Raw genomic sequence first — 16,223 nt, forward strand, 5'->3', positions numbered from 1 at the left:
CCAAGCAAACCTGTTTTCACATTCATATTTGGGGAAATGAGACTCAGTACACGCGGTTTCTGTGAAGCCATTTTTAGATTGTTCTAATTTTGAGGTGACTGCCACCATCCTCATTGGATATTATTGTTGTTGCATCATACAATATAACGAGTTCCAACGAGGATGATAGCATTGGCCACCTAAATTAATATAACAATCTATACAGATACTGTGAGTACTAAGTTTCTCTGTAATTAAGATTTACCAAATTCCAAAAGTTAACAATACTGAATTCTTTTAGCTCCTGTTGGCACATCCGTGAGGCATCTCCACTTCTTTTTTATCTCTTCCAAAGTTCTTCATTTGTGTACTTCTAATACATCTATCTATTGAGGGAAACTGATTGCATGGATGCAGACTGTGACTGCCATAGCACTGCTTCATTCTGCCCAATCCTACCTACTCCCCGGGATGTATGTTAGTAACTTTCCAGGATTCTGCTCCATCTAACAATATTATAAATAACCTATGATGCAACGGCCCATGATGGCCGGGGCCTCGCTCCCACATGCTTCAGTAGAGGTGGGCGGGCAACTAACCAGTTAGGGGGTGACTTGTGGTTAGCTCCATGTGGTCTTGTTGAAAGACTTCTATGTTTGGGTTACATGGTCCCATACACTGGCCAAAATCTCAGGAGAAAAGTTGTTAAGCTTCACCAGGAGAGTTGAACCAGTACATGTCCCATAGCCTGAGGCAAAGCAACAATGACCTCAGACTGCATGGCATGGTGCGGGACTCAATATAACAATACTGATTTGATTCCTAAATTGTTTGTCTGTAATCAATCTTACTATTCCATATGGGGTGAAATTGTACAAAGGCTCCATTTCATGCACATACGCTTCATACATCTTCCAAGAATTCATTTTCTAGTTGGATATGGATTATTGCATTTAATCTCAGTTTTAGGCTTTATTTAACTTCAATCCATGGATGAGCCTCGAATTGAGCCCTAAGGAATCTTTTCACATTTTCCCTCCTTCCAGCTGATTTACAAACTACAATAATCAACTAATTAAATGATGATAAACTAGCAAGTAGATTTAGTGAGTTTATAGTCATTGAACCAGGGTTTCTAACATTAAGGCCAATTTTAGAGCAAATTTTAACTTTAAAAAATACTAGTACGAAGTCTAGTATTTACCATGGCAACAGCACAGGCAGCTCAATTTTTAAAAATTATAAATTAACCACTTTTTTTTTTTAAACTTACCTCTCTGGGAAATACATTTTTGCTCATCTGAAAAATATGGTACAATATAAACTTCGTCGCCTTCTGTATGTAAGGAAATGCAATAATACAAAAAAATAGCATTACTTTTCCTACTAATAAAAATATGGTATAATGTAAAATTTCAAGTGTTTCTATTAGAAATTATAATTTCACATCATGTACTACGGCATTGGTTAATGCTTGATTCCTACAGGAGTTGAAAATAAAATTTAAAAAATCTTCAAGTTATGCAATCTTCCATTTTAAATCCTTGTTAAAACATACTCAAATTTGGTTACTATTTCAGACATATGAAAAGAAATGTAAAATTCTTTCAACAATTTATTCAATAGTTAACACAGCCCGCATCCACCATGTCCTTGTCTGCAGACAAGATTCCATTGTTTTCATTTATAAAAACGTTCTCATGACAGCGTACAATATTATGCCCCAAAAAGTGACAAGCCATCTCCTGTTATCACCTTATGAAGATGATTTAAAAAAGACCAGTCTTTAGAGCAAGACTCAGTTGACATAACATACAATATTATGCTCAATTTACAATAATACTACAACTTTCAGCCAAACTTGATGAATGTGTGATGAAATTACATGATTGTATGATATGTACAGGAGATCCTATTACTTCAAAAAAAGACCATTCACAACTTCATATCTGCTTCAAAAAGAAGCAAAGGCAAAAAAAAAGGGGGGGGAGAAGGGATAGGATGGAGATTTGAGGACAGTAGCGTTGGATGAATGGTTTGAACACTCACACCAACACTTCACACACATGATCATTCTTCCCGTAACAAATAAAAATCATTCAAAGGAGTTAAACCTGCAGCTGGCACCAATGGAAGCAACAGACTCTTTTTAACGGCCAAGTCCAAGGCCAAATTCCTTCGCATCATCCTCAGTGACGTCTCCATACTCCCAGATACCAACATGGTTCTTCTTGGCAGTATCCTGGGCAGCCCTGTATTCCTGGACCTATAGCAACAAAAGGTTTTCATTTTATAACTTCAAATTTATTCTGTTGTGAACAATTACTAAAATGTTGCTTCAGATTTTCCTTTCAGATTTCAATGTTTGAAATAGTTTTATTTTCTGCATTACAAATTTAATGAATTTTCGGTGTATTTGATTCATACTGGATACCCATGCATATGCAGTATGAATCAAACTGGATACCCATGCATATGCCGCGGTGGCTCAGTCGGTAACGCGTCTGACTATCATGCTCAAGGTCCCGGGTTCGATCCCCGGCCGGTTCAAATCCGGGAACTTTTCTAACGATGGAAGCGGCCCCGGCACCCACCCAGCGTCGAATAACATGGGTACCTGGGGGAAACCCTGGGGGGTAAAGGCGGTCAGGGGCGTGGTGCTGATCACATCACCCCCACTCAGACCGGGATCAAGAAAGTGTGGGGCTTTACCACCACACCCCCTATACGCCTTCATGGCGTGGTGCTATGCACAGGGGAGCACTTTACCTTTTTTTTACCTTTTTACCCATGCATATGACAGTGGAATAAGAAGACAACTGAAAGATGTGGCTTGTAGATGTAATACAGACATTCAGATGAAAAGCAGTCCCAAAAGATGTACATTCTTGCTTATAATGTGTAATGATGCGATCATTACTGGATCCTTTTTATGTTATAAATTGTGTATGGCTATGTATTCCTGTACTTTTGGGTTCTTGGCCGTTGGGGGAGCGGTAAGTTTCCAGTAACGGTTTAGGTCATTAGCGGGGCCTATAAATAGGAAGGGCAGAGGAGCAGTCGGGCTCAGATGTTTGGCGGAGTACAGCAATGTGAGAGGTATCTTTTTCTCTGAGAGGAGCGGCTGGGCAAGCTTTCTTTCCTTATTATGTGAACCGACGGCGGGGATGTTAACTTTCTTTCTTTTAATACACACACTTGCTCTTTTCACATTATTCCAATAGTTTATTTCATGGGGGAAACCGGGTACACAACACACATACCTTCAGCCACCTTTTTTGGTACTGAGGGTTATATATTTTTTTTTACTCGTGGAGCCAGTGGCTACGCGAGTCTACACACTCTCTTCGGGAAGGGGGGACAGGGTACACCGAAACGTAATTTTGCGAATGACGGCCAAGAATTAACTTCTGTAAATATATTATGAATAAACCTATATATATCTAAAAGGAAATGGGCGTTAAGTTGTAATTTGAAGAGGTACGTGTCTATTGCCTAAACTAGCATCCACAGAACTTCAGGTACTGCAAGTTTTGAACCTCGGGACAAGGATTCAAAAATGTATGGTTGTGTATGTTGCTGAGAATCAGCTTAAAAGCACAAAATATACCGTTACATACTGGGGGCTCAGAGTCGGGATATTTTTTTGTGAAAAGTACTGAAGGCATTAGTTATTGTGAAGTGGAAAGAAAATAATAGAAGACAAAATGGCAATTCAAATAGACAGGGAGCTCATTAGCAAGTTGCTAGGTAATACGAACTTGGAAGGAAGGCGTGAGGAAGATATTGTGGGGGAACTTCAGAGACTTTCTCTAAATGTTACACAAGGAACTTCGATAAGGACCTGCGAGGAAAAAATGAGCAAAATCTTGGAAAAAAGCAAAATTAACATTCCGATCTTTAAGGGAAACGTCGGCGATGTAAGTCCACACGATTATTTGTATGAATTACGCAGTTATCAGGAAATCATGGAAATTGGGGATACTTTTCTCTTAGATAGAATCTTGCCGCTTTCGTTGAAGGAAATCGCTGCAGATTGGTTCAGATTTTCGAGACCATTCGGCACTTTTAGGGAATTTGAGAAGGCGTTCTTGGAAGAATTCTTTAGTGTCGATTACGACTCGGAAATAGCAAGGATCATTCAGAACAATTACCAGTCACCAGACCAGTCTCTTCTTGCATTTATTCGACACACCAGGAAGCTTTTTGCAATGAGGGAGAAACGGGGAACAGAAGACGAGGTCATCCAGCACGTTTTGAAGTTTTCCCACCCTAAATTCAGAACGCACCTGTACGATAGAACCTTTGCAACCTTGAAAGATCTGGAGATTCGCGCTATGGACATTCAAAAGAGATTGTATTCAGAAGCCCTGTACTATTGTCCAGAACTGAGGGACAACACTTCGCCGCATCTGTCTGCCATGCCGACTTCAGCGAGTGGCACAAGGCAATTAGCAGCCGCGGGGACAATGAACACTTTCGGCCGCGTGGGAACAGAAGTATCAATGAGTGCCATAAATCCGGGTTTTTTCAACCGCTTGAGCCTTTCCGGGAATATTGGAACCCCGTCGAGAGCAGAAGAACCGGCGAGGAGAAGGGGGTATGATGGTCCGCAGAAGGGCGCCACCTGTGCCGTCTCTAAAGATACCGTTAGACCAGAACAGATAACTCCGGTTCTTGCACACGTAAAAGGAAAGCAAAACAGGGGGAGGAATAGGGAAATACGTAACTGCAGAAATTTCACTTCTGGCGACAAAAAACCGTTAGTCACCTGTAAGGTTCAGGGAAAAGACTTCACGCTATATTTGGATTCTGGTGCGTCTGTGAGCACCGTGTCTGTTGAGATCGCAAGAGAACTGGAAAAACAAGGAAATAAGATTAACAATAAACGTATTAATATTTCTTTGGCAGTAGGCTCTGTACAATCATGTGGGGAAATGTATCTTACTGTACATTTGAATGGGATGAAATTTAAGCATAAATTCGTCGTTCTGCGCAATTGTTTCACGGGATTTATCGCAGGTCGTGGGTTCATAAGGAAGGCCGGCATATCGCTACATTTGAAGCAGGGAGGCTACAGTTTTGAGGACAGTAATGTCATTCATTTATTTTCTGCGGAGAAGAGGGAAGTGGGAAAGAGGCTTCCGTTCTCGCAGCAGGGGAGGACGTCGACTGTGGAAGCTGGAGCTGGGCTAACCGCGACGATGACTGCGATGATGGAAAGAAATGAAACTGTAGCTGAAGCAACCGCGACGATGGGAAATTGCAAACCACACCCCGAAACTGAGGACATGATTGACCGTGTGGAATGTTCGACTGACACTGTGCAGAAATCAGTTGCAGATTTCAGTGCTTTGTGTACTGAGGAAAGTGCGAAGCAAATGAGGAAGCAACAGAGGGAAAATTTGCTTCGGAGCACAAAACTGACCATGGTTCGTCTCTCTGGAACTAAAGATATGGAAAATTCTTCATTGTTGCCATTCTCTGCCACTGAGGGAAATGAAGAATACAATTCTGAGGAGCCACGTAGGTTTCTGGACACAGCCTCCCTCATTTCCGGGCAAATGAAAGACAAGTTTCTTGCTGACGTAGCGAGGGTTACAAGGAATGAGGAGGTGGAAGGAACGAAGAAGTACAAGGAAAAGGTGAAGACCCAGGCCAAATCTTCGTATTTCGACAACGAGGGAATTCTTAGGAGAAATTTGCCTACGGAAAAGTACAAAGAGAAGGGAAAAGGGAAAATATGGGCACCTACTTCACTACGTTCGCAAATTCTCGTGTCGTTGCATGATAATGCATTCGCTTGTCATCCTGGGAGATTGAAAACGTTAGCGAAGGTTAGGGAACAATACACTTGGATAGGCCTAACTAAAGACGTTATCCAGTATTGTAAGTCGTGCCAGCCATGCTGCGTATTAAAAGATGACAGGAATAAGAAGCAAGATTTCATGTCAAGTAAGGAGGAAACGAAATTCAGGATGGAAGACGCCAAGAACAAAGCTTGTGATAAGAAACGCCGCAAATGCACGTTTGAAGTGGGGGATAAAGCTTGGCTTAAGGAACATCCTATCACTGGTAAAGCCCGCAGAGTAAGCAGTAAATTCTCGGGGAAGTCCTCTGGATCACACGCAATTGTGGAGCAAACTTCGGCAAATACTTTCAAAATGAAACACAGCGGGGACGGAAGAATATTGAGAGCCAACAGTGACCAGTTGAAGCCTTATTCTTCGCCACCTGACTTTGCAAGGAAAGTAGCCGAACCCAATTCAGCAAAGAGAACGCACGTAACTTCGGCAGGAGGAGCAAGACGAAGATATATCCCGGATGCGTTACAAGCTGAGAAACAGATTATAGTCTAATTTCAAAGGGGGATTTTTTGTAAATATTGTACATAGGGACTTATCTATCTTTTCTTTATTCTATCTTTCACTTATTTTCTCTACCTCATACCTCATACAGTACTCATACAAAAGTGTCGTTCCGCAGTCAATTTCATCGCGAAAGTAACGCAAAGTTAGTGCGTATTCTTTTACCGTGTAATTTCGTCGAGAAGTCGCAGTTCGGTGGCGAGTGAACGCAGTTCTAGCGCCGAGCATAGCAGTGACATCTTCGGATGTAGAGCCACTTCGATCCATTCATGTGGAAACCGTTAGAAGCGGTGTCTTCCGATCTCGGCAGGAGCGCAGACCAGTGGCGTTGCCGGGACTCGAACCAGCAGCCTTGATGACTTGGATGGATTTCCAGGAGACTGTCTCTCATTGGTCCAGGAGGAAGGATGGAAGAGATCCTGAGCGGGTAAGAATCGACGTGTGTTAACCAGCTCCAGTGCTGAGGGAAGATCACGGATCTCGAAGTACACTTGTGGACAAAATTAGAGTGAACATTGACTGTCAGTGTCGTGTTATCTAATGAAAGTGTGTTTGTAGTGAACAGAAACTGCGGACAAGTGTTTTGTGTATATTATTATTATTTTTTCTAGGTTACAGAACTTTGATTTTCCTCTCTTCAGGAAGGGGGGACTATGTAATGATGCGATCATTACTGGATCCTTTTTATGTTATAAATTGTGTATGGCTATGTATTCCTGTACTTTTGGGTTCTTGGCCGTTGGGGGAGCGGTAAGTTTCCAGTAACGGTTTAGGTCATTAGCGGGGCCTATAAATAGGAAGGGCAGAGGAGCAGTCGGGCTCAGATGTTTGGCGGAGTACAGCAATGTAAGAGGTATCTTTTTCTCTGAGGGGAGCGGCTGGGCGAGCTTTCTTTCCTTATTATGTGAACCGACGGCGGGGATGTTAACTTTCTTTCTTTTAATACACACACTTGCTCTTTTCACATTATTCCAATAGTTTATTTCATGGGGGAAACCGGGTACACAACACACATACCTTCAGCCACCTTTTTTGGTACTGAGGGTTATATTTTTTTTTTTACTCGTGGAGCCAGTGGCTACGCGAGTCTACACACTCTCTTCGGGAAGGGGGGACAGGGTACACCGAAACGTAATTTTGCGAATGACGGCCAAGAATTAACTTCTGTAAATATATTATAAATAAACCTATATATATCTAAAAGGAAATGGGCGTTAAGTTGTAATTTGAAGAGGTACGTGTCTATTGCCTAAACTAGCATCCACAGAACTTCAGGTACTGCAAGTTTTGAACCTCGGGACAAGGATTCAAAAATGTATGGTTGTGTATATTGTGTATGTTGCTGAGAATCAGCTTAAAAGCACAAAATATACCGTTACAAATGTGAAGTTGGAAACACTGGAAAGTGGTCCACCTGGATGAAATCACTGTCAAGTCCCGACACGGCCATAATTACAAATATTTTAGGTGTGAGCATCATTGGGCTGGTGGTGGTTACCTGTTATTGCTAAAAAAAAAAAATCATTTGTTGCCAACTAACGTTTGTTTTGCATTGTGAAATCACTCACTTTATCAAGCATTCACAATGCCAAAGAGATAAAGTGTAATCACAGGCCAGTGGTGGGTTGGTTTTCCTTCAGGCCACTTCAAATGCACATAAAGATACACTGATATGGGTGTCGCATGCACATGGCAATGGAAGTGTTAAAAAAAAATCATTTGTACATTACAGACAGAAGTTTGGCCTCTGTCTCCTGAAAAATGTAAAACAAATTGTACTCCAATTGTGTCTTAGCCAAATTATGTCATATTAAAATAGCATGAAGAAATTAATAAATACAATGAATTCACGGGCTGATAGGAACCACAGTTATCTATGAATTGTCCATGCTTCCTTCACGACACTGCATGAACTTTTCTCAAGTATCACTATGAAATCATGCAATAGAAACCTTTGAATTGTCACACCATGAAATAAATAATGTCTGCAATTTAACTTGTGCTCAACTTACCAGTTTTTGAAGTCGTCTTTCACGGCGATGCTCAACACGCAGGAGGCCATCCTTTATGAGGTTCTGTGCAACATCCTCTTTGCTCTCAGGGTCAGTCAGTGTGGCATAAGGCACGCTTCCTACCCGGTATTCAATGTTCATCAGCAACGTCCTGTCAGCAATATCGGCCATGAAGCCTTTTATAGCATCTTCCTTGTAATCAGCCTGTTAAAAACAAATCAGTTGGTGTCAACCTAATTCTTGAAGTTTTCCTGGCAACGAACTATGAAGATATTCTCGAAAAATCAGCTGGGTCAGTTCCAGATATGCTGTCAAAAGCTAATGTCACTTATCTTCAGCGACTGAAGTTAACTTTGTAGCCCTGAAGATGAGTAAGTATAACCAGAACTGACCTGATTGATATTCAGAAATAATCTCTTCGTAATCAGTATAAGTTAGCATATCTGTGTATCCAGACTATAACACATGTAAAATTGTAATGTATTTATTGAACCATGGTAGTTCTTTCAGTGTAGCAAGATCCTGTATGCCAGGTTCAATTTTCTGGCAGAAATTTTTCACGTGTTGGTGCAAAGCAGCTCTGGGTCTCACCCAATCAAGTACTGTTTAGAGAAAGGTGCCGTTTACACCACTGTGCAAAACATGGGAATACTGTACCTTTTACATGAATTTTCATTAAGAAATTAGGCTGAATCAATACAGATATGGTTTTTATCTGATTTAATTATAAATCATGTTACTTGACTAATTTATTTGGAATAGGATTTTGCTAGGAATGGGTCAGATTAATCTGTACTCTATCGCTATCAGCTGATTTGCCTTTGTTTTGTAATACACAGTTTCTTTCCCAAAGGCAAAACTCACCAGTTTTAATACATTAAGAATGTTAATCAACTATTCAAATTCTCTTCAATGAAAATTTGATTTTTTTTTTTATTGGATGAGCAAAATGTTTGAATTGGTAAATTTTATATCTGTATCAACAAAAATTCCATATTGCTCCATATTTAGATTTTATTAATTTGGGTCAGCTGCTCATTTCAACTTCTCATGTGCTTTCATTTTTACGAAAACACTTGTCACAGTACATAGCAATGAAATGAACCTAACCTCCATGGTTTAGAGGGTGAATGTACTTCAAGTGGTTCAAAACTCAATATCCTGGGTTTGTATCCTAGATAAGGCATGGATGCTTGCATGTATGAACTTTATCCCTATTGTCACTATCTTTATTCTTTGCAGCAACAATCTAATAATAGAAAGTTACAGCTATACTGAAATAACACTAGCCAACAAAAACTTTTTTTTCTGTAGAAAAAATTGGTATTCTTAAACAATTCCCAGTCTGAATAAAAAAAACAGGTAAAAAAAAGGGGTCACCTCACACTTTTAGTCTACAGGGTCTCGCAAAAATAACATGTGTGATATTTATTGTGACATTTGATGTACATGGATTTTTTTTTTTGGAGATTAATACAAAACTGCAAGTGGAAATTCAGAACCTAAAAGTTATTTGCATCAAAGTTGGTCATGGTCAGTTTCCCTTGTACAGGGTGATTAGAAAGTCAAACTAACAATATAAATGGCATTGTAAAAGTACACTTCTTAACATCTTATTTGACCACCCTGAAAAATTTCAAAGTCCGGAATTCGTAAATTTGGCAGCATAGCGCTTCAGAGCCAACTAAGAGTAGCCAACTTTGCAACATTTCTTCTTTCTGAATGAAAACGCTCGTGATTTTTTTTCAATCTTTCACATTCCTTAAAGTAAAGATACCCTAAAGCAGTAATAAAATATATGAGTAGACAAAAATTGTTAAGTTGAAATACGAATGTTGAAAATATTTCAAGATTCTTCATTCTGAATTTGAAAATAGGGAAATGTATGTGCATTTTGAAACACTGAACAGGGTCTCATCCACCTGGAAAGAATTGCGGTCACATTTGAATGCAAGAAGGCAAATTTATGATGATTCTATGCGAAATGTTTAGTAAAGATACCTTGCACAACACCAAAGGATTCTGCAAAGTGTGTCTTTTCCTTGGTTCTTGGCGAAAAATGGTTCGAAACTCCGGCACAAAGTTGCTTCAACTGAGATTAACGTGTTTTACTGAGCTTTCTGTTAGCAATCTCCTGGAGTAGTTGGTTAGATGACAGCACTTTAGTTTTTTACTGTTTTCGTCAAGATCGAAACATCGTAGGTTCAAATCCCACCCTTCCTTATTATTTTTTCCTTTTTATTTACCGAGTACGAAGTGTTCTAATAACGTAACATAATATTATATGATAGTCCTCCTTCGTAGCCGAGCGGGTTAAGGCTTTCACTCGTCTTGAGATCGTTCGCTGCGGGACGGCGTAGGTTCGAATCCGGTTCTGGTAGGAATTTATTCGGCCTACGTATACCCACCATTGTGAGGAAATTGGGAAGCTCCGAGTAAGTGAGCGTAATCCGGTCGAGTCGACCTACTATAACGGCTGGGGATATGTCGGGCTGACCCCCCGACTATTCCACTAGTGGTTGAAGATCTCCACGCTTAGAGGTGACGAAGGAAAGTGTGGGAGGGAGACCGGCAGTCGGTAGGTAAGCCAAGGCCCTTCATGGGCTGTCGCGCTAAGGATTATTATTATTATTATTATATTATTAATATTATATGATATTACTGTAAATATTTATGCGATGCATACTGAGTGGTGGCGATTGGGTTTCAAAGCTTATGGGGCAAGGTGGGTGGAGGGGGGAGGGCAAGGACAGTTTCTTTCCCTTGGTAGATAATGAGTGCGGGGTCATCTGCCCCTCCACACTCCATAATCGTCGCCACTGTGCATGCCTCAAGTAAGGCTTCTACTATTTTTTTTAATCTTTCAGTGATTGGCAGGATTTTATGAAATACTTTTCCTTTCGTTCAGCTGTTATAAGTTAACACATATTAAGAACTTACATGTCAACTTTCTGCATCCGGAAATGCTAGACGTAAATCGCATAAATATCAACGGAAATATCCAAGAAACGTAGATAAGCACTCTCGTCCAAAGCCGTATACTTCCCAAAAATGATTTTGCAAAGAAGTAGGTTTGAACCCATGACCTTCCATTCAATAAGCAAACGATCCCCCTACACCATGCTGTTCACATTATTTTATGCACTCGGTTCGGATCCCACTTTAAACTGTAGGTCCAGTCCCGATTAGCCTTACTATGCATAAAGTTGACTTAAAACACCAAATCAACCAACCAGAGTGGGCCTTCTATGATATTGTAGTCGGCCAGCATCCGAAAATATAGTTCTGCTTCGCGTATACCAGAGTGTAATTGCATTTAATATTGTGACTAATTTTACTTTAAAACTACAGATTAAAGCGATAATAGTGTCCAGAAAAAGAACCTCAAAGTAGATCTTCTCACAAAGTAATTTAATCCATTGCCAAACGTCTCAGTTAAGAATAATATTATGCTTTTCCATTGACCGTATTTTCGAATTATGGTAAATTTGCTAAAAGGACCATGTCAAGTAATCTAAATATGTAAGTTTTACTAGTAAATGCATTTAAAATGCACGAAACAACAGGGGAGGAGAAAAATAAACCTCAAAAATAAGTCAAAATGCAACAAAAACTGTTAAAAATACTGACAAATAAACTAAAAGCCAAAAAAGGCCGAAAAATGCAACAAAGAAAAAGTAAAATAGAAAGTGTTTTCCGGCTCTAACTGAAGGGAAACTGACATATCAGGTTTAGCATTGTTTTTAATGGTCAGAAAAAAAATTGATTTTTCATCAACTTCCGGATCCTAAGTAGTAATTATGACCATGGAAAAAGTTGGAGGTAACTTACTTAAAATTTTCTTGCTGAGGGATCGTATCATCCCATATCTCCACTTCATAATAAAGAAAAACATCAAGTTCATATTTCGAAAATGACTTGGATTTTTCCACCACGAAAATATGTTTTTCATAGTTTGAAGTTCGTTAGTATTATCTTTCAAGGTTTCAATTGTTTTAATTTCACACATATTTTACATTTCATACGTTCCTCTCTCTTTTCATACAGTCTTTGGAAAAAAGCTGAAGTTTCTTGTCAAACGGGGTCTGGTTCAAATGACTCAATTTCGCTCTCCTGTTCCCACTTTAAACAAACAACAAAATACTTCGTAACTAAACAATTGCTTGTTCAAAACACGGAATTTTTACACAATTTACAAACTATGACAAAACGCCAACATAAATGTTCATCATTTTCCCTTTCAGCGTTTCTCGATTTTATCTGAATTTGTTTCCTCATGAAAATTGCCATGAGGAAAATATAGATATGACATTATGTGTGAATTGGTTTCTTCAAACTGGTTTCTTCAAATTTTAACATGAGCTACCTGGAGAAGAGGTAGCGTGCTTGATTCTTACGAGGGAAGCCGTAGGTTCGATTCTCCACCTAGGCAGGATTTTTTTCAGGAGTATATCGTTGGGTGTAAAGTTTATCCACCGTGCTAAGAAGTTAACATTGGTCTCTGTCTTTCACGAGAGGAAAGGAAATAGTAAGAGAAAGTTATTTCGATGATAGGAGGAAGTCACATGCCACGTGGAATGCGCAGAATCAAGTTACATAGAGCTAAGTCTGTAATGGTGGTTTCGAATATTGCAAAGTTAGTGCGGAAAGTTTGTTATATCTGATACTCGTACTTTCTGTTCAAAGAAGACAAACATTTTAGATACAAAGCAGTGAGGAATTAACGATCATTATGAGGTTTTGAATTTTTTGTTTGTCACTCACTATTTAAATACTTATTATTAGTTTCTTATCGAATCGGCCTTTGTCGCAATAACAATTTATTTATGTTAATTAGCGATTTACTATTAGTTTTAGGTGCGTTGGTAAGATGGTGGTGAGGGGATTGACAACAGTCATTACGAAGGAACGGCCATAAAATTACAAATCTTAGCAATTTGAACTCATTAAACACACTCCTACGTTACAGTACTGCACTACATCACTACTTAACATAACTGTATATCTTTTTTTAGTATATCGAAATAAAATAATCAATATTTTAGGTGTCAGTGAAGAACAAACAATACATAACTTAAATAACATTACATTTTGCATCCTGAATACATGTATGTGATTTGTGAATTAATCATGATGTTTGTGTTAACACAACATATGAACAATAACTAAAAAGAAAAGTTTTAACTTTAAATCCTGGAAATCTCCAACTTCTAAAGGGAAATATGCGCAGTGTGCATCGGATTAATTTTTCTAAATATTCTAATATCAACGGTATCTGTTCAGCAAAAAAATTTAAAAAAAGAGGAGAGGGTGGGATTTGAACCCGCGACCTTTCACGCTTGATGAAAAATTAGGAAAGCAGCACCTAACCAACTGCTCTAAGTTAACTTAATAACGTTATACCCTTAAAAACATGTTGACGTTTATGAAGACTCCCACCTTCCTGTGTTTCAAGCACATTTTCTCGACACTTCGTGTAAAATATATGTTTTTGAGAACTGTTCGATATTATGCAAGGTATTGTAAATAAAATGTCGCATAAACTCCTCACAAATATGTTTCTTTCTGCACAAACGTGATGGCAATTTCCTCCAGGTGGAGAAAAACTCTATTCAGTGTTTCAAACCCCCAAAATTTCAAGTCGAGCCAGCAGAATCGTAAATATCCGTCAAGGTTCTTTTTCCAATTTATTATTTCTGTTTGATTGTGTATTATAATAGCAGTTTATTATTTCTGTTTGATTGTGTATTATAATAGCAGTTTATAGTTTCTAAGTTCATGGAAAGTGTTAAATTGAAAACCTATCACCGTAGCGTTTTTCGTCTAGTGGAAGGGCCTACTCAAAGTTGGCTACTCTCACCTGGAGCTGAAGTGCAATGTTGCTAAGTTTACGATTTCCGGACTTAGAATTCTTTCGGGGCGGTCAAATAAGATGTTGCGAAGTGTACATATTTTTCACTTCTCACTATATTTGGAGAATAATAGATTAAGCAATAATGTTATTCTTATAGCCGAAAAAAGAAGCAATTGTTGCCTAATGTTAGTTTCTCCTCATACAAGGTGTTCTAAAGTCACATTAACAAATAGAATGCAAATGTCCATTCCACTTAAAGTTGAGCATTGCACAATGCCTTTGCAGGCTATTGTTTTTGCTAGTACCAGGTGGTTATAATTAAAGTGACGGTGTTCAGAGTGGTACAGCATGGGCTGTAATGAGAGTAGCAGTCTGAAACTTCGTAGATATGCTAATGAAGCAATGCGCTCGCGAATTATGCAAAAAAAAAAAAAAAAAAAAAAATTAGTTCCAATTCTCGCCACCAGGGTAAAAAATGACGCTGTAAGCAGTCAAAACGTGGAATATTCCGTAACTCTGACGTCAAAGTCGGTGACATTGCCTAACCATTGTGTGAGCTCCCTGGTTGTCATTGGTGACGCTTGTTGCTTTTTCCTTTAGTAATGTTCATGTAATTCGAATAGTGAAATTATAGCGATATTTTATTACAAAGAGTATTGTTTTCTGCGATTTATAGTGTTTTTCCTGTAACTATACCACGTTTTGACTGCGGTGCACTGTAGCAATGTTAGAATATGAAGTATGGCACTGCAACAATGCTATAACTAGGGCTCTGATAGTTATGCACTAAAAAAAATTCAAAATATGCACTAAAAAGTGTAAAATATGCACTTCAATATGAACTTTAAAAATACGTTTAATTTATAAATGCTGTATATTACAAACTATGAAAGATTACATGCCAGGCAATGAATATGCATTATTCTGAATGCTCATTTGCTACACAGATTTTTTTCAATTAATATGGTTCTGCGTTAAATGAAACACTACATTACAGATCAAGAGCTAAACATATCGGGTTTCGCTTGCAGGAATTAACCTACAAGCGATAAGAAACTTGCACGCGGCATCGTCAGCTTACTCGATTGTTGAGGTGAGAATGACTTATAGTCCACACGTTTACTTGTTAATGTCCTAGAACTGAAGAAAGCCACCATTACGAACGCAGGTCGAGTTATACAGTGGGCGAGTTGTTTTCGTCCAATCACACTCAACCTTCAACCAATGGGCGTAGCTCGTCTACTCCACGTGGAGTCTCTGTCACATGACTGCGGATACGCTGTTGCTGTAGTGTCAATTTGTTGTTTGCAACTTCAATGTGGAGGCCTTTCTCCTTTCGCAGCTGGAGAGTAGATGTGGCAACACTGTGCATTGAAAGTGATTGTTGTAGCTGGTGAGCGCGCTCCGTCTACTCCAAAGCCAGCCAGTCGTTACGAAGCTAGCGCATCCACTATACTTGCCACATTTCATACAATCCAGGAAAAAAGCAAGAGAATAGAGAAGCGAGGAGAAGAAAAATTAATACAGTATATGCTCGGTGTTGGTTGTGGGTACAAAAATATGCACAACATCAACTTATTTTTCATACAAATATGCACCTGCATATGAAATATGCATTTTTCGTTAAAAATCCTTAAATATGCATTTATAATTATCCGAGCCCTAGTCATAACTATCTAGAAATCTGTACATGGGAGCTCAATTGTAAAGGAAGAAGTGTCATGCAGGCAAAGTTATGTGGAATAGTGAGTTATGTTAAGTCTGATTTCTGAAGCACAATTTAGACATTTACCCTATTTTATTCTTATACAGTGCAGCAATGGTTGCATTTATTATTTAAAAAATGCATATCATATACGTACTTAGCATAACTGTAGTCTGAAACTGGAAATGAGTTTTGGACTTATTCTATGACAAAATTCATTACCTTGTCCAGTGTTATTTTTTCTCTGGAAAAAACACAGCCTACAAATACGTTAATGCCAAGAGAGATAGCGGATCCTTAACTAT

The 16,223-nt window shown here is 38.9% G+C and overlaps 1 protein-coding gene across 1 annotated transcript in view; it reads right to left on the reverse strand.

Moving 5' to 3' along the window:
• Nucleotides 1-1,580: 1,580 nt before the first annotated feature.
• The window catches only part of Tudor-SN (Staphylococcal nuclease domain-containing protein 1), a 128,671-nt gene continuing 114,028 nt past the window's right edge, over nucleotides 1,581-16,223 (reverse strand). The window contains exons 16-17 of the mRNA XM_083126543.1: nucleotides 8,360-8,563; nucleotides 1,581-2,245 (exon numbers count right to left, since the gene is read on the reverse strand). Coding sequence (XP_082982669.1) covers nucleotides 2,129-2,245; nucleotides 8,360-8,563 — 321 coding nt within the window. The 3' untranslated portion in view covers nucleotides 1,581-2,128. The remainder of the gene's footprint in view (nucleotides 2,246-8,359; nucleotides 8,564-16,223) is intronic.

The sequence above is a fragment of the Lepisma saccharinum genome, chromosome 8, assembly GCF_977018435.1.
Source record: "Lepisma saccharinum chromosome 8, izLepSacc3.1, whole genome shotgun sequence".
Taxonomy (NCBI): domain Eukaryota; kingdom Metazoa; phylum Arthropoda; class Insecta; order Zygentoma; family Lepismatidae; genus Lepisma; species Lepisma saccharinum.